Source organism: Cyprinodon tularosa, unplaced genomic scaffold (assembly GCF_016077235.1).
Source record: "Cyprinodon tularosa strain WSP-4 unplaced genomic scaffold, ASM1607723v1 ctg245, whole genome shotgun sequence".
Classification (NCBI taxonomy): Eukaryota; Metazoa; Chordata; class Actinopteri; order Cyprinodontiformes; family Cyprinodontidae; genus Cyprinodon; species Cyprinodon tularosa.
In genome coordinates, this window is record NW_024038908.1 from 657,309 (window position 1) to 675,922 (window position 18,614).

Sequence of the window (18,614 nt, forward strand, 5' to 3'; positions counted from 1 at the left end):
CCATAAATGTGGTATAAATCTATACACACATGTCCAGAATGGAGCTGTCTGCCAGTGGTCATTGTTATGAGTAAAGCAAGTGAGGCCTGGCAGGCTGCAGTCGTCTCCCTTCCTCTGTCGCTTCTTCTCTTTCCTTTCCTTCTTCCTGCGTCTGATCTCGTTATACAGCTGAGCTTTCCCATCGGTGTCGTGTGTGGTCTCCCTGTTCAACATAACATGACATCATTTTTTTAAATTATGATGCAACCACGACTCCGACTCTAACCTCTGCTGGTGCCAGTAACCACAGTGATGGAAGATCCAGAGTGGACTTCCACGAGGCACAGCCTGTTTAGGCTTGTGTTTAAGTGCTCAGTTTAGCCAAGTCTGTCCAAAATGACATCCCATCATCCTTCCATCTCCTCCTCACCGCCTTACACAAAACAGACGCTGCTGGAAACAGCTGCTTAGTATCGGCGTAATCACCATCCAGGAGATTCGCTGTGAAAGTTGATCGCTCTGAAGGACAGACTGATTTCTCCTCCTTTGAATCATTTTATTTTTTCCATGCAACTCGATTTATCCCAGACACACTCAAACACAGACATACACAAATCTATCCACAGTAAAACGTGCTTTGTGATTTAAATTCCATTCAGGGACCAAACTTTTAATAAACTTAAGAAAGAGGATGATGGTTCACAAACAGGAGAGTCATAAATTATATGAAATACAAACACACTGGATGAAGTCATCTACAACCTGGTAAAACAAGTTTCCCTTTTTGTTTTAATATCAACTGCAAACTAATAATTGAAACTCACTTGAATGGATGGAGCTGATCATTCCTGCCCTTCAGTCTTTCTCCCTTGTTTCTGATGCCTTTGTTAAATAAGCTGGATTTACAAGTAGAGGAGAGTAAGAACGTCAGAGAAAATGCACTCAGGTGGCACTAAAGATGAGGACTGCCTTAATTTATAGATTCAACAATATTAATATTTGCAACAGGTCATTTTTAAGCAAGATAAAATATTCCACAAACCTTTTTCCACAATCGCAATCATCTGGTCGTGTCCTTTTCAGATGGCCTCTGACTTCTCTAAGGTTCTTGATTTTGTCTTGAAGGGCTTCAATCTAAGAGGGAAAAAAAAGGTAACCAGTTTTTTTTATACAGCCTGTCATTGCCGGTCGGTATGTGATAAAACAAACCCAAAAAAAAAAAAGAGCTCACCTCCTGATCAATATAACTCTTATGATCTTTCCAGGCTCTGGAGGATTGGTAGATCTCCCTCTCACAGTGAACGCTGTCATTCATCAGGATGTAACATCTGAAAATGTGTCAACAACTGTATTAAAGCAAGTTACATCAATTTGAAATTCCCTAACAGTATAAAGAAGGCTTACTTGTGGGTAACTTTCAAAGAGTTTGGGTATCCCACCGCATTGGTATCATCCGCCAGCATTTCCTCTGAACCGTCATCGGATCCAAATTCATAATTGAGGTCTTCAGAGTCGTAGTGCCGCTTTGAGATGCTGCGGCGGCGTATGCCGGACTGGTCATCCGCTTGCAGGTCAATGTCGTATATCTGGCCCTCGAACTCCACAGACAGTGATCGAGCAGGCCGAGTGTGGACAAAGCGGGGGTGAAAACCTGACAAGAACCGAGAAATTGGAGTTAAGCCGGGACCCAGGGCAGCGGTCAACTTTAGCTCCAAACCTGTTATACCTCATCCATTGCAGCCTATATCAAACTGCTTTACTTTGAGCATTCATTCTTTAAAACGGTTTTGGATATGTAAAATTCTTTATTCGATTTTTGGAAACAAAAGTATTTTTTTTTCAGTTTGCAATAAGCATGGTTGTTTTTTTGTTTGTTTTTTTCTTCCATCAATGCTCAGATACATTTTTTTTTATTAATACATGAGTGTGCATTATCTGTATTAGAGGAGCAAAAACGCAGTTTAGAGCTGAATATCTAGCTTTCTAATTAGAGCTGGTCAACGAATAAGTCTGTGTGTTTCTGAAGGCATTGTTCTGCTTTGAGAAAGCAAATGATAACCAACACCTGCAAACTGGGTGCTGTAAAGACACATTGTAAAGAGATCACAAAGTAGAACTTTATTAAAATAATTAGTAATTAGTAAGTTGAAAATGAGTAATTTAGACATAGCTTAGATTTTGTTCAAGGAACACTAGAGGGCACCATATCTATCAAATGCAATGTGCAGAACTTGAATACAAAAGCACAAACCAGGCCCATAACGGGATGTTGGCCTCAGAAGCATCTGATTCATTTTAAAGCCCAAACAATCATTTTAAAAGCAAGAAAATTAAGTCCTGAATTTATAGAGTTTCATTTCCAGATCTACTAAAGCAGTAATAAGAGCGATTTAAGTGTAACAAAGAAGGTTAATTTCAATCTAAACTACTCAACTAAACATCCTTAATACATGTGCTTGATTATCAACATGATAATGTCCCTTTGATTTATTCAAACTGGAGAAAAAGTATGTAATGCTTACGCTGTCCTGAAGAGAAGCGGCGTTGGGAACGCCGATCAGCCCTGGAGGGTTTGTATAAAGGGTCGTCACAGTCGCACACCATTTCCCTGTTGTCGTAACTGCTGGGAGGTCTCAGGCTGCGAACCCGCTTCCTGGACCCTTCCTTAGAGCCACCTTTACACTTCTGGATCCTCCACTTCCCTGTTATCTCCTCCACACAGTGCCATTTCTGTCAACATCCAAAGAGGAAAAACTCATTTAATACAATCCGTTTCACTTTTCATTGTAAAATTTCAGATATTTAACAATCTGCAACGATTTAAGAGGGTTTTTGTATTCCTCTGTATGTGTTGATATTGGCATCCTGGTACCGTAACAAAGATAAACCAAGACCACCACATGAGATGAATTAGGCCTGTCTGGTGCCTGTTAGACAAAGAGGCAACCCCAATCACCCTGACACCGGCCGTGTCCGTGCGTCAGCTACGTAATTGTGTAAATAAACTCCCACACATTTGGCTACATCAGCTCCACCTTTACTAACACGCATTCCAGCCAGGAAATAAAGCTGTAAAGTGTGATTGCTGAAAGCACTCTTGGACCTTGGATAAAACTGGACCCAGACGTCTGTAGAGTGCAGCGCAGAGGATCTCTGCGTAGTGTGGGAACAAGGGCCTAAACAAAGACATGTAAGGTAGATCAGGTTTCTTCTGGAGGAGCTTACAGGGGGCCAGCGGAACGGTCATGTCAGAAAAGATGCGAGGGAGAAGCACGTAATGTTGCCAGGGGACGAAAACAATCCGTCTTTCTTTATCCGTCCCGCTGTGAGGGCTTTCACTGAGCAGGCTATGCAACATGTGCGTGTGTAGCAGCAGGCAAGCAGAAGATGAAGAGAAACGAAGGAGGACAAGAGCGAGTCCGATTTGCCGACAGAGTTAGTGACTTTTTGGCTTGCATCTAATGTTATTTTACAGCCATCTGGGTTTGCAATCCAAGATTTACTCCACAGGAGGCTTCCTGGTTTTATTTTGTTTGGAACAGAAAGAATGATAATGCAACCTGAGGCGCGAGCGGCAAGCAGTGCGGTGACTCAAACCTGCCCTTAACCTCTACAACACAGAAAAATCGAAAAAGGTTTATTACATACAGCTGAAATGTTGCACCCACACGCTCCAGAGCTCAGCCCTAGCTGCTCCATCACTGCCTTTATTAAGTGATTGTTACATACACACATTTATGTGGTCATAAAGCGGATCTGGTTCAAATTAGTTGGCTCCTCAGAAAGTCTGCCCGTCCTTTAAACAGTACCTGAAATTTGTAACAATTTGTATTTCTCTGGTCTGTCTGTTCCAGGGCCACTTACTGTACCATCTGGCTGCTTGGTCTGCCAGAAAATGAATGGCCACAAGATGAAAAGCAAGTCCCTACCAATTAATGGACCGCAAAACGAAGCAAAACAGACCAATTATAAACAAGTGATGCACTTATTAGTAGCTGCTTCAAGAGGGGCCGGCAGATATTCACCGATAGAGAAAACAAAGGCCCATAAAGATTGAGAAAAAGGTCTCTGCTGGACAACAGTGGAGTTTCAAGTCTCTAAACTATTCTTTCTTATTATTTGTAGCAAGTTCTTGATGCATTGCTTCACCTGTCCTGGCTGCTCGCATGGCGTCTGGAGTTCAGCCAGCTGGCACGTTTCTCTGACCTTCTTGTATTTTGGGAGGCTGTTGGTGTGTTGAGTGCTCGTAGAGTCGTCCTTTTTCCGCAGCATCTTACTGTAAAAGAGAACCATAAAAGTGAGTACTGTCCAGGGTTTCTACACATTTTCCATTTCCAAATTACATACATGTTCAGGCTCAGACAACTTCCACCGGTTTCTCAGTAGTCTGGACATTTTAGAACAGTTACCTATTTTGGTTTTGTTAACTACATGTTCCACAGATCAGGAGGAAACAAAGAGGTTTTCATCTGGTTGGACGGCAAGCTAAAGGAAATTTCTCTTTCAGTAGCCATCTGGCGCAACTCATATCCGCTCCATTTTAGAACTTACAACTATGAAGGTGTTTGAACCGAACAATGCACATTTTGTGTCTCGCTCCCCTCCCATTTGTCGCCTGACATCTTGCTTCTCTTGCAAAGAATTTGCAACATGGTAAAGTTTCACCCAGCTCACTTCTTCTATTGTTCTTCTTGGTAAGTTTACTGACCACAAATGACAGACCTCAGTTTACCAAGCAAGTCAAAATGCTCTACTTAACAGGGATCCATGAGATCCAGAGGTGCTCTCTGCTAAGTCAGGACCACCACCTGCTCTAGGAACTGGAGCTCTGTGATGGTCGCTTCCAGCAGTACCTCTGCCTGTCCAAAGCTCAGTACGAGGACCTGCTGTTCCTCATCGAAAGACATTTCACCCTCTGCTTTTATTGTCTCTGCTGTGCTCCTTCACACTAAGTCAAAACCAGTTTCAGACTGATCTTTCTCAAGCATACTGACTTGAGTTCAGATTGTTGATGTTGAGGGAATTTTCACTTCAGTCTACTGGCACATCCACCCTACCATTTGCAGTTTTGCTTCACTGTATGAGCCCAGGTTCTGTCCTTCACGTCTTAAACTTTTAATCTGCTTGTGATCATACCTTTACATAGTGATAACATCTAAGCCACTTGTCCCATTCACATTATTCACAATTGGTGTGAAGGCACCTTAAGACTTGTCAAATCTAAAATGGGTGATGCAATTCTGCTTATACAAAGTTAGCTGAATGCAAGCTTCCCTTATTTTTGCATCTTAAATCCAGCTTAAAAAAAAATTCAATAACATATGAAAAGTTTCACTGCCTTTTTGAAGGACTGAATTTAGCAGAAATGCAGTCTTTTTAATCAAATGGCATTTGTTTTTAGGTTAAAGTTTACTTTGCCAAAACCCTTAGGCCTGGAAAAAAAAGTTACAATATGTTAAACTTCAAGGTTCAAGAAAGCTATTCAGTTTTCAATTCCTGCAAATGAGATGAACAGAGAAATTCATTGTTGCCAGAAGTTGTTCTTTTTAAGCTTAAAATAACCCCATAGCCTGCCCAATAACTGGCTGGTAAGAAAACACTAAATCTAATCTCTTCCCAGGCACGGAATGCACCAAGCAAAAACAAGCTGTGCTGACAGCAAAAAACATGTTGCTGCTGAAGTTTATAGAAGAACCATTTTCAATATTTACTAAAGTGTTACAAAAAAATTTTCCTGTGCCAGGAAATATTTACGTTTTATTCAAGCTGCTACAAATAAGCAAATCTTCCTGGAATTGATGGAAGATACAAGGAAGTCTGAACAGAACAAAGCACGATAGTAGTAATAATCAGAATAATAGCATTTAGAATAAAATCCAAGAAAACGAAAGTTACGTATGTAACTACGGTTCTATGAATCCCGGATGACCGCCAGAGGGCGGTGCTGAAAGCACTGAATGTTCCCTTCGGGCATGCGCAGTTCGAGTAATTATACCAACAGAGTCACACCTGTGACACCGGATGACCACTCAGAAGCTATATAGCCTGGTGTCATCCTTTGCTCTGCTCCTACAGAATCTTCTCGCAAAAGCAAGGATTCTGAGTGACAGAGAAGCTCTGGCGGTCATCCGGGATTCATAGAACCGTAGTTATATACGTAATTTTCGTTCTATTTCATCCCTACTGACCGCCAGAGGGCGGTGCTGAAAGCACTGAATGACTAATGCCAACGATGTCACAAGGAATCCTGAGCACATACCTCACAGAGGAGGCCCAGCAGAACCTTGTAAAAGGACCTGACCCAGGGGATGAGGGGCAGCCACATTGACACTGTAGAACCTGGTGAAGGTGGTTGGGGAAGCCCATGAAGCAGCAGCACATATAGCTTCCAGCGGAACCCCTCTCAAAGCAGCCCAGGAAGCGGTGACGCTCCTGGTGGAATGTGCTCTCACACCGATTGGCAGGGAGCAGTGACCTGCAGCGTAGGCGTGGCAGATGACACTCACAATCCAATGGGACAGACGCTGTTTAGAAAGAGGACAGCCTAACCTTGGACCCCCATAGCATAGGAAAAGCTGGTCCGAGCGTCTCAGATTGGCGGTGGCTGCAATGTATGCCTCCAATGCTCTTACTGGGCACAACTCAGACTCATTCTCAGTTGTACCAGATTGAGGCTGAAACCGAGCCAGCCGCAATGGCTGGTTACGGTGAAAAGGAGACAACACCTTAGGCACAAACGCAGTATTAGGCCACAGGGTAACACCAGAGCCATCTGGATTCCACCTGATACACCTAGGGCTGACAGAAAGAGCATGCAGCTCGCTGACCCTCTTAGCTGAGACGATAGCCATCAGGAAAGCAGTCTTGCAGGAAAGCCACTTGAGTTCTGCTTGTGCCAAAGGCTCGAATGGAGGGTGGCACAGAGCTGTGAGAACCAACGGCAGATCCCAATCTGGGGCTCGTGGGGCTGGCTGCTGGCACAACCTACGAGCACCACGCAGAAAAAGTGAAACCAGTTCATGGCGCCCCACTGTACGGTTGTCAACAGTTCGGTGAAGACATGAAATTGCTGCAACATACACTTTAAGGGTCGAAGGAGAGCGGCCCTTATCAAGGAGAGACTGGAGGAACTCCAAAATAGTGGGCACCGAGCAGGAAACTGGGTTCTCATTGTGGGCAGAGCACCACTGAGAAAAGAGGCGCCATCTGTTAGCATACTGCAGCCGAGTGGAGGAAGCCCTAGCACTCAATACGGTGTGTCTCACGGTGTCTGAACACCCAGTCAGCCTCCCAGGGGCCATGCCCACAGCTGGAGACGTTGAGGGTTGGGGTGCCATATCTGTCCCCCCAACTGAGACAGCAGATCCCTCCTTGCTGGAAGACGCCATGGAGTACCGTGACACAGACTCCAAAGCAGCGGGAACCACGGCCGCGCTGGCCAGAACGGAGCTACCAGCAACACACTGTGGCCCTGCTCGAGAACCCTCCGTAGAGTCGGCCAAATCAGTGAGAGGGGTGGAAAGGCATACAGGAGAACCTGCGGCCATGGATGAGCCAGTGCATCCTGGCCCAGTGCACCCGCCATCCCGGTTAGGGAATACCATAGGGGGCAATGGGTCGACTCCTCTGTGGCGAACAGATCTACCTCTGCCTGCCCAAAGAGGTTCCAGATTATGCGCACTACGTCGCGGTGAAGAGACCACTCTCCCGGAGCAGGTGCCTGGCGGGATAGAGAGTCCGCAACCTGGTTCTGCCGTCCTGGCAGATACGCTGCGCGCAGGGTACACAGACGGGGAAACGCCCATTCCAGGAGAACCCTCGACACCTTCAAGAGACGTGCTGACCTGGTGCCACCTTGGTGGTTTATATGATAAACAACAGAGGTGTTGTCTGTCCGAATCAGCACGTGCCTTCCCTCTAGGTGGGGCAGAAGGCACCTGAGGGCCATGTGCACAGCCCGCAGCTCCAGCACATTTATGTGTTCGGTGCGCTCCCTTGGGTCCCAGAGACCCCGAACAGCTCTGTGTTGCCACACGGCACCCCAGCCCATGAGGCTGGCATCCGTGGTGACCACCTCCCTTCGACACACTACTAGCCCCATTGGAACACCACTGGAAAAAAGGGTCCCGTCTCGCCAAGGAGCTAGGGCATGGAGGCAGCTCCTGGTCACCATTAGCCTGCGATGCCTGTGCAGCCTGGCGTCTAGGCGAAAGCTGTTGAGCCATCGCTGCAAAGGACGCAGAAGGAGCAGCCCTAAGGGCACGACACGAGTGACTGATGTCAGTTTGCCCAGCATTCGCAGGATGATGATGTAGGGAAACTCCCTGCCCAGTCTGAATCGACGGACAAGCTGGAGTATGTCGTCCACCCTGTGAACAGATGGACGGGCCATCATGGTAGCAGAGTCCAGATGCATCCCAAGAAAGGTGGTTGTCTGAGATGGAACAAGACAACTCCTTGCCAAGTTGACTTTGAGGCCTAACAGTGACACATGAAGTAGAAGCTGGGACGTATCCCGAGAGGCAGCTACCTGAGAGGGAGCACAAAGAAGCCAATCGTCCAGGTATGGCAGAATCCTGACTCCGGAGGCCTGTAGAGGAGAGAGGGCTGCTTTCACGCATCGAGTAAACACCCTCGGGGAAATGGAGAGCCCGAATGGTAGCACCCGGAATTGCCAATGGCGCCCCCGATAGGCAAACCTGAGAAAACGGCGATGTTCTGCCGCAATAGGCACGTGAAAGTAGGCGTCTGTCAGATCTACTGATGTAAACCAATCTCCCGCCACAATGGTCTGAAGGACCTCTGTTATGGTGAGCATGTTGAAGGGAAGGACCTTCAGGTACCGATTCAGTCCCCTTAGATCTAAAATGGGGCGAAAACCGCCGGTCTTCTTGGCCACAAGGAAGTATGTGGAGTAGTAGCCTCTGGGTTGCCGCAGAGGATCTACAGACTCGATTGCCCCCTTGCCCAGGAGGGCGGAAAGCTTCTGGTCTAGTGCCTGAGATTTCACCGGGTCTGTGATGACAGTCATCTTGACACGGTGTGAGAGGGGGGGCCGCCTTCGGAACTGGAGCCTGTAGCCATTGGTTAAGGTGGCAACCACCCATGGATCTACGGCATGAGCAGCCCAGAAATTCAGCTGCTGATGGGAAAAATGTCCGACGGCTGGCCCGGTGGCATCATCTTCTATCCCCACGGCCCCTGGGGGCTCTGGGGGGAGGGCGTCCAGGATTTGAGGCCCCGGGTCTGTCCAACAGGGCGGCAGACTGGCTCACGAAAGTCCCTCCTCGGTCTCTGCCGCACATCATGGGGATAGGAACCAATAGGTCTGCCACCAGTCTGAGGTCGTGGCTGAACGCTGGGGGTAGTGGCAGGGCGGCCCGAACGCTGGGGAAAGGCAGGTATGCTCCTGCGAAGGCCGGAAAGCTGCTGGCTAGTCTGACGTGCCTGAGCAGTCCATTCCAGCGCCTCCAAGGCAGCTGATCCATACAGCTCCCCTGGTACAACCGGGACACCCCTGAGGGTCCTACGGCATGCTTCAGTCAGAGGAGATTGTGCCAACCAGACCTGTCTACGAGCTTGGACAAGGAAAGACATGACCCGTCCAAGCTCTCTGGTCATCAGCGCGAAGGCCTGCAGCGCTGCGTCACTATAACCAACCTGAACAGATGCAGACAGGGCAAACATGAGGTGCGCCAGAGAATTGCCAAGGCGGCCAGCACGCGCTCCTGCATTGTACGCCTTACAGAGGAGGTCATCTGTAACCCGACATTGAGTCCGCGGGCACCGGACATCAGGACGCAGGGCTTCATCTGGTGACACAATCAGTGAAGCAACAGCTGGTTCAATTGCTGGCATACGGTCCAGGCCGGCCTTCACCGACTCATGCATGGCAGCTAATACACGACCATCCGATGAGAGACGCGACAGCGCTCTCGGTTCCCGCCAACAGGCGTGTAACTCCTTCAAGTACTCCTCTGATGGAGGTACAGAAAAAGGAGTAGGAGCCCTTCCACGTCTGAAAAAGGCACTGCCGGAGCTGGATGACTCTCCTTGTGGGAGTTCCAGCTGCAGCTGCTTCAGGGCCATAGACATGACCTCCCGCTCTGAGATGAAAATGAACCAGCCTCAGAGGCTTGAGAGGACCCTGCCTCCTCCTCATCTCTAAAATGAGAAGCGGAAGCAGCCAGAGAGATAACGTCATCCTCTACAACCAGCTCGGGCATTGGTGGGGAAGAGAGCCCAACCACTGGGAGCGAGGGATCAGATTGCCGTGTCTGCAACAAGGACTTCATCTCTGCCAGCTCTGCTGACAACTGCTCCACCCTTGTGGACAGGCCCTGGTCAGGTTTGGCCCGCTTCCTCCAGGGGAGGGGCACAGATGCTGTGGTCCCACCACGGCGCTTAGAACACTTGGGGGGAACCACCTGCCCAGAGGGCGGAAGGTCCGAGCCCTCCTGGGGGCACAACTGGGCCAACCGGGCCACCCTCACTGCATGGGGCATAAAGCTGCAGTTCATACAGGGGTTCTCAGACAGCGCCTCCAAAAGGTGCTCATGTCCAAGGCAGGTAGGGCACAGGTCGTGGCCATCCTCTGCCTGCAGGGCAGCCCCACAATCCATGCAGCTGTGATAGCCATCCATGTCGAAGGCCGACAAGGCTTAAAGAACAGAAAGTTATCGAAAATCGGGAGAGGGGGCGCAAACGTAGCCGTCACCAATTACAGCAGAGAAACGAAAGAGGCTGCGAGCACAAGGCAGCCGATACTGGGAGAGGGGGCGAGAACCGCTACCGTCACCAGGTATAAAACCAATAAACCAAAAAAGCTAACAACGTTAGCTGTATGGAAACTTAAGTTGGGAGTAGGAGCGAACAATGCTGCCGTCACCAATTAAGAGAGCAGACCAACGAAAAGGCTGCAAAAAAGGTTGATTTTGGGAGAGGGGGCGAAAACGCTGCCATCACCATTCATAACTAAGCAGACCGATGAAGAAGGCTGCAAACAAACCAAAAAAGGCTAACAACGTTAGCCGTCTCCAACTTCGGCAAACGAAGTAGACCACACTTGGTTGGGAGAGGGGGCGAAAACCGCGGCCGTCAGTAATTATAGCAGCGCAGACCGGTGAAAAAAAGGATGCAAAAGTAGGGAATATACTGGGAGAGGGGGCGAAAACCGCTGCCGTCACCAGGTATAACACCAACAAACTAAAGAAGCTAACTACGTTAGCCGTATATAACTTCGGCAGTGAAGTTATTCACACTGGGAGTAGGGGCGAAAACGCTGCCGTCACCAGTTCGAAACAAAACAGCACGAAGCTGTAGGTAAAAAGCTAAAGTCGTGAGCCGGGAGAGGGGGCGCGGACGCTACCATCACCAGCAAACAACTCACTTACCTTCCGTATTCCTCAGAATCGACCCGTTGCAGCCCTGGGAGGGCGGAGAATAACCGCAACTCCGGTCAAGATACAGGGGCTTCAGACAACGGGGAAGTTAGCGAACCGCTTGCGAGAAGAAAAAAGGAGCAGAGCAAAGGATGACACCAGGCTATGTAGCTTCTGAGTGGTCATCCGGTGTCACAGGTGTGACTCTGTTGGTATAATTACTCGAACTGCGCATGCCCGAAGGGAACATTCAGTGCTTTCAGCACCGCCCTCTGGCGGTCAGTAGTGATGAAATAGAACTACTTCCCATAACCATACTCATACTGACTTGGATATGATAAAAAGCTAATTCCACAGAGCATGCTTTAAAACTACTTCCCTCTTGAAAAAAATAAGATGCCTTTAATTTTGGAGCTTTTCAAAACTTTATAAGTTGAAGGGGTCTTAATACAACATCTGAACAATCTTGCCACTCTCTCTGCTTCTAGAGAGTAAAACACTCTTGACTCCATGTGCTAGAGAGTCTAGACTTGGGGATTAAGTCCACCTAAATCTGTATGAATAAAGCTTAGCCTCAGCCATCTCCAATGCAAACAGCACCTTTTTCAATAAACCAGATTTCCAGCCAACATTTTCTGGGCAGTAGGACAGAACGACAATGACAAGAACCCATTGCTGAAAAAGTTACCACTAGTTTCTTGTCAATTTTCTCCATAACACTCCATGGAAAGAACAGCCAGCTTTCCCACACAAGCTTGGCTTTCGTCTCTTAAATTCACCCTGGGGTGATTAGAGAGCAAACAGTTGTTGAAGTCACTCCCCGGACGACTGCGTTATGCAGATGATGAGATTTCAGTCAGCTCCAGCTGTCTGTGGTAGTACTGTAAGGTCATGTGAGGGTGTTGAATCATGGAGCGTGTCACATGAACAGACCCTCACAGAAAACAGCAGCTACTGTGAGCTTACTCTTACAGAGCAAGGTTAATCTCAGCCTTTAGCTACAAGTATTCCAGTAGGCAGCCTTCACAAACAGTGGGGGGATTAATGGAATGGCTTAAAAAAAGAAAATAAAAAAGATAAAGGTCACCGCAGCTCTGTACATACACCCCCTCCATGTATCTCAACAAAACTAAATGCAGACTCTCTAAGACTAAAATTCATTAAAAATGGCAAAAAAGTAGCCTAATAAAGACGTTTGTCTCTGAATGCACAATACAAGGCATTGTTTTCATCAAATCACTATTGATGGAGTAAGGGTTAGATAAAGAATAGTCATAGCTTTGTGGCAAAGTTACTTCACCGAATATGAAAAAAAAAAAAAAAAATCAAAAAGGCCATGCAAAAGTCAATTTGCCAACTAGTAATACATGGCCGCAGGTAAGAAGAGAAGAGAATTTAGTCAGATGGAACCAATAAAGCTTTCTTGCCATAGACGGTTTCCATAGGAACACATCTGTACCCAGATTTTGGACCCCCTTACCTGTCCCTACAGATAATACGACGTGACCTGCCAATACTAAATGTATAATTTACAACACAACACTGTTGCTGCAGTCGCTTCTACCTAGCTGCCTGCCCAGTGTTTCCGTCCCTTTAAATCAGCAGCAGACGTGATTGTGCTGTGTCTGCAATGGTTAGATGACATAAAATACACTGAATACAGTGTTTATAGCCCAGTTTGAATTTATGGAAATTAAGTGAGGTTCAAGTTTATTAGAGTTAATATTTCAGATGCTGTTAGTGTCAGTTAGACTTCTAGTTCCATTGCTTATGTACATACAATGGATGTATTTGCAGTCGCTTAAGTGTATTACTGTTGTGTTTCATGATACGGAGAGAGTATGTTTGCGGGGTTTAGTTGAATGCATTTCTTTTTGTAAGAAATTACAAAAAAAATCCACAAACAGACATATTTTGACTGTATTTTGTTAAATAGTCCATCTCTGTTGTTGGTAGATTTAAATGCAAACCTTTTAAAAGTGGAAAAAAGTCCAAATTTGATCTTCCTCAGCAATTGTAATGCTTTAAACACTGACAAACGACATGTAGGGACTATACAATTTCTAGAAATGTGGGAAAAATTTCTGCTTTTCAATCAAGAGCAGACAAAATACTCCTTTACTCTCTAGTCAAGCATAACAAAGGTTGGAGCAGGAAAACTTCTTTACCCACATTCTGCACTTACCCAGAATGCACTTTCCTGGCCCGTGAAACGTATTGGTTGAAGCATCACGCTTTAGGAACGCTCTTGTTATTAGCAGAAACCCTGCTCAATGGAACAAGCTAAAGGTGAGCTAAAGGGTAAACATCTAATTAGCACAGAAAAAGGAATAAAGGATGATCAGAAATTCCCATCTCCAGTGAAAATAAAGTATAAACATCCCAAAAACCTTGAAGCACTGATCAAAGTACAGAAATGCTTTTAATACTTTTCAGATTTCTTAAAAAAATTAATAAAAATACATTCTGTAAAAAAAAAATCTATCATTTTCTGCAAGGATGGTGACCTATGCAGGGGGGAACCACTGCAGATGGGCAGCAGCACCCAGGATGCTGCACAGATAAACACATAGACAAAAGTAACCATTTTCCTCCCACCACACAGTTCCACAAATGATATACATTTAATAGCTGCAACGTGAGAAAATGAAAAAAAAAATTAAGAGTAATGGAAACTTTAGCAAAAGCTGTTTGTTTTCATGGAAACAATCCAGTGCATTATACACATACAAGTCATCACCCCCTGCATGAACTGTCAGGATTAACCATAAAAACCCAGCGACTCTGAACATTTTTGTTGACTCCACGTTGTTGCCTTCCAAAAAGATTGTGGTCAGGAAATTGCTAATAGATAACCCAGAGAAGCAGATGTATTGCTTTGGAATATTGGAACATCTACCAAGCCTTTTTTATTTAATCACATTGTTAGCTTTATTTAGTGGCCTGTGGTAGAGACGGGACAGGACTCAAAGACCACAGCTTACCCTCGCTCCACCAGGAATGTATCTCTCCAAGCTTTGGGTTTCCGGTTTGGTTTAAATCTGTTAAAAAGAAGTAGATAAAAGTTAACAGACAGTTTTTGTTGTTTTTTTTTATATTCATCAGCAGCAGCCATTTGAACACATAGCTAAGCAGGATTTTGTGAAAGCTGAACCGCGCAGGCTTTTGGGGGTTAATTCTCTCAAGTTTTCTGCATTTCTTGAAGCCATTTGGTGCAGTTCTATCAACAAAAGAGCCTTTGTACTGGACAGCTATTTTCGCCCTAACATTACATGCTGTTAGTACCGTGGATTGTGAAGAGAAACACATAATTGAGTTTGCAAACAAATTCTGAAGAAATCTTAAACTGAGACCACAGCGGCTTGGAAAGAAAAATCCCTTAGGCAAGAAAAAAGCAAAAACAAACAAACAAAAATCCTCCAAATTGTTAGCTTTTGTGTTCAGCCACAGCTAATGCAGTCATCCATGCTGCGAAAATGTACATTTAGTAGGTAATGACCGACGAAGAGAATAGCTACGTAGATCATGCAAACTGTATATCTGCCGCTTAAATGGCCATTACAGCACGGCATGATTGATGCGTACAAACCTGTTGCCAGTCCGCTCCTGTTCCAGCAATTTAAGAATGGACTTTCCATCCATGTCTGGGGGGGTGTCGAGGCCAGCAATGTGAAGAATAGTGGGAGCTAGGTCGATATTCAGGACCACATGTGGGTTTCTGAACCAGTACGTAAACACAGAGTTTACAGTATTAGAGCAACAGTTTCTAAAACCAAAATATCTTGAGGTTTAAAGAAAAAGAAAAAAACTGTGGTACTCACATGGCCCCTGGATCCACATTTGGTCCTCTTAGGAAGAATGGCACCCGGATATCAAAATCATACGGCATTGATTTTCCCTTGACTAACCCAAACTGACCAATATGGTAGCCGTGGTCTGCTGTGTAGATTATATAGGTGTTCTCCAGTTCTCCGGTTTCCTCCAGCATTTCATAAATCTGTAAAGAGGAGATGGTGAGAGGAAGCCATGTTTCTGACGAACGGTTAAGAATCACACTCACCTTCTGGACAGAGTCGTCCACAGACAGAAGTGTCTGCAACCTTTTCCGATGTAGAAAGTTTGTGAACTCCATGTGGATCGGTTTCATGGGCCCTGTGTACTGCATGATCCAATGTTTGTCCATATTTGGGGCATAGTTATAGCTGGGGGTACTGGGAGAACACACAAGAGAATTTTTTTTTACAAAGAATACCGTGTAAATAACCAACTACCACCTTACATTAAAAATTAAGCAGGTATCTACACATGACCAGTAAGGGAATATTTAGTGATGCCAACAAACACCTGTCTGCAGCTTTTCACAAACTCCTGTTAAGCAACAGGTGCCACAGTCGTCCACTGTGTCGACACGCATGGGTTGACACGCTGTTTGTTGACGGAAATGTCTTCGCACTTCTGCAGCCTTCACCATCGCCGTTTTTCCACACTCTTCTATGAACATCTCTCCTCTCACACAGAGACGATAGTCTCCTTACTCCACTGCGCTCTTGGCACAGATGGGTCATTTGAGGGCTGGCACATGCTTATGAAAATAATAGGCCCCAAAGTCAAGTTTACAACAAGTTCTGGAGCAAGAACTCCATAAGTAAAGGCCATTTGAAGGGGCAGTGCATAACAAGATGGGATACAAAGCAAAGAGTGAGAGTTGCTAAGATTTATTTAGTAAAATATCTAAATATTTGTTATGGGTTAAGCATTAAGTTAGGAAGAAAAAATGATAAAGCACAGCGATGTAAGCGGATGCATAAAAAGAAACCTTAAAGTAGAGTCTACTGTTGGATTAATTTGTTCTGCTTTTGTATGTTTTCACCTCTGAAGTATCAATCCTGAATATAAAATCTCTTATACTTAATGAAGCTCAGTTATGAGGGCCCCCATGCTCTCACTGGCTGAGCTGCTTTCTGTCCTCCTCTCCTTGGGCCTGCTTTGTGAGATGGGTGAACTCTTCACCCACTTAGCAGGCAGTATAATAAGCCCCACAAAGAGGCTTGTCTCTGGGCAATGGGCCACCAAGGTATGGGGCCCTGAGCACCAGGGAACCAGGAATGCAGAGGTCAGTGGATTGAAGTAAATCTGCAGGGGAGGTCACACCTGCCACCAAAGGCACATAAATACAGTGCCTTGCTCATAGGTTATCGTATATCATTACATTACTACCACACACTTTCATATGTCTTAATTGGATTTTATTTGATGGATCAAGAAAATTACTTATAACTTTGTAGTTGAAAGAATTTAACAACACAGATTTAAATTAATTTACAAGTAATCTAGTGTCTAAAATATTGGTATTCAGCTCATTTACCATCACTTTAACTAAATGTTGTTCTACAATGAGCTGAGTCATGAATGGTGAATGAAAACAGATAAAATCATTTCCAATTTCATAAGGAAAAACAAACAACAAAAAAATGTTTTTGCTCTTTTTGCACCTCATAATTAGATTAATCAAACATATTAAACATAAACATAATCAAACATAATTCCAATAAAATCGAATGAAATGTATGGGTATAATGTGGCTGAAATGGATTTAGGGGTGTAAATTCATATAAAATACGGTGAAAAAACTAAATTGTACACATCCAACAAGAAGATTGAGGCCGTCTTAGTAGAGCAATTTGTTCTATGATTAAATTTTCTGTCCCTCCCTGCCATTACAGAACGTGCAATTCAGAAACCACATTACATGTCTTGTATTTAAATGGGTCTCAACTTGGCTACATCTAAAGAATTAGGCAACAACACCTTAAGTGAGGAATGTTAATAACATTAACGTTGAACCCTCCACTACTATTGCAGCTGTCAGAAGTACAGACACTAGTTTGATTTACCAGGCAGTTCCTCCTTTACTGCCACGCAGTCTGTTCCCAACCGTGAGATCAAAACACATTGGCTGGATCATGCATCTGCTGCAAGCATTAAATACCTCTGCATTTGTGGAGAGGGGCATGATTCCTTTAAGGCAAACCGAACTGGAATGATGTCAAAAATTATTATTTTTGTTCAAAAGAATTCCCAAGAATGGAAAGAATGATTTGTCTCGTCTAATGAAAACAGAAAGTCAACAAACACCCACCCCACGTAAACCACCTGTGGTCTCCATAGCAACCTTACCACATACACAACACCTACACACAATCGCTGGGACAACCTTTTCAGTCACCCGTGACCCCTGAGCTCCACCCCATCACAAGGAGGCACCCGCTAAAAATAAATTAATGCGGTCACAAAGGGTGTTCCGAAGCACACAATGCATTCCTTACATCCCAGGAGCTACGGGAAGAGACGACTGATTGATATGGACAAGGTCAGGAAGTTCTTTTGGGATAACCGTGGGGGTAGACAACAAGATGACAAGGGGTGGAAATATGGAGAGAGAGGTAAACAGAGTGACACACACACACACACAGATATCTGTGGCAAGATAAATGTGGGTAAAGTAGGAACACAAAGTGAGAGTAAGGCAAACAGAGGAGAAAGAAAGGGACAGGAAATTGTATTAATCTTCAGGAAATTTAGATCTTCCAACTTTAAAAAGGTAGGCCACAGGGCCATTGAGACAGAGATCATTGCATAGCCTGGACTAAACCAAGGAGTTGCTGACTTGGCACGAACATGGTGTCCCTGATCTGCTCCACTGGTATTCCCCACTGGTGTTCTCCAGTGATAAATCATTTTGATTTCAAGCCTTCCACATCTCCACTTGTGAGACTTCCAAAGCAACCTGTCATCTCCGATAGATTGAAGGCTCTCCTGCCGTCATAATGGCAGACATAGCTCATTATGTAAAATAGCCACAAGGTGTTAAAGAGAAAACTCTGAGAGGCAATTAGGCAAACATGATGCTGCAGACATCACGGAATCCCATCTTTATCTGAGGAAACACTGCTATAAATTCCTACCACCCACATAATTGCTTATTTTTATCTCCACTTGGAAATAAATACACTCATCAGATCAGGAACATTTCCAAGATAGGTAGAAATACCCCACCCACCTCAACAGTGTTGACATAAACAAAAATGAAAACACAAAAAAGGAACATGGTTGGCATGGCAAAATGTTCTACAGACAGTATGCTGATTATGACTTTTTTTCTTGAGTTTGCTTCTATATAAGTGACAACAATCATCTCATGTTTCAGGTAAGACTGTTAGTTGCAATTTTCTGATCAAGCAGTTGACAACCATA

The 18,614-nt window shown here is 45.1% G+C and overlaps 1 protein-coding gene across 6 annotated transcripts in view; it reads right to left on the reverse strand.

Annotated features, from left to right (window-relative positions):
* Positions 1-18,614, reverse strand: part of sulf1 (sulfatase 1) — a 48,461-nt gene that overhangs the window by 7,783 nt on the left and 22,064 nt on the right. For all 6 annotated transcript variants that reach the window (XM_038287781.1, XM_038287782.1, XM_038287784.1 and 3 more), the window contains exons 6-16: positions 15,421-15,571; positions 15,182-15,357; positions 14,950-15,078; positions 14,345-14,401; positions 4,129-4,255; positions 2,502-2,709; positions 1,384-1,630; positions 1,211-1,307; positions 1,022-1,113; positions 804-875; positions 30-202 (exon numbers count right to left, since the gene is read on the reverse strand). In XM_038287781.1, coding sequence (XP_038143709.1) covers positions 30-202; positions 804-875; positions 1,022-1,113; positions 1,211-1,307; positions 1,384-1,630; positions 2,502-2,709; positions 4,129-4,255; positions 14,345-14,401; positions 14,950-15,078; positions 15,182-15,357; positions 15,421-15,571 — 1,529 coding nt within the window. The remainder of the gene's footprint in view (positions 1-29; positions 203-803; positions 876-1,021; positions 1,114-1,210; positions 1,308-1,383; positions 1,631-2,501; positions 2,710-4,128; positions 4,256-14,344; positions 14,402-14,949; positions 15,079-15,181; positions 15,358-15,420; positions 15,572-18,614) is intronic.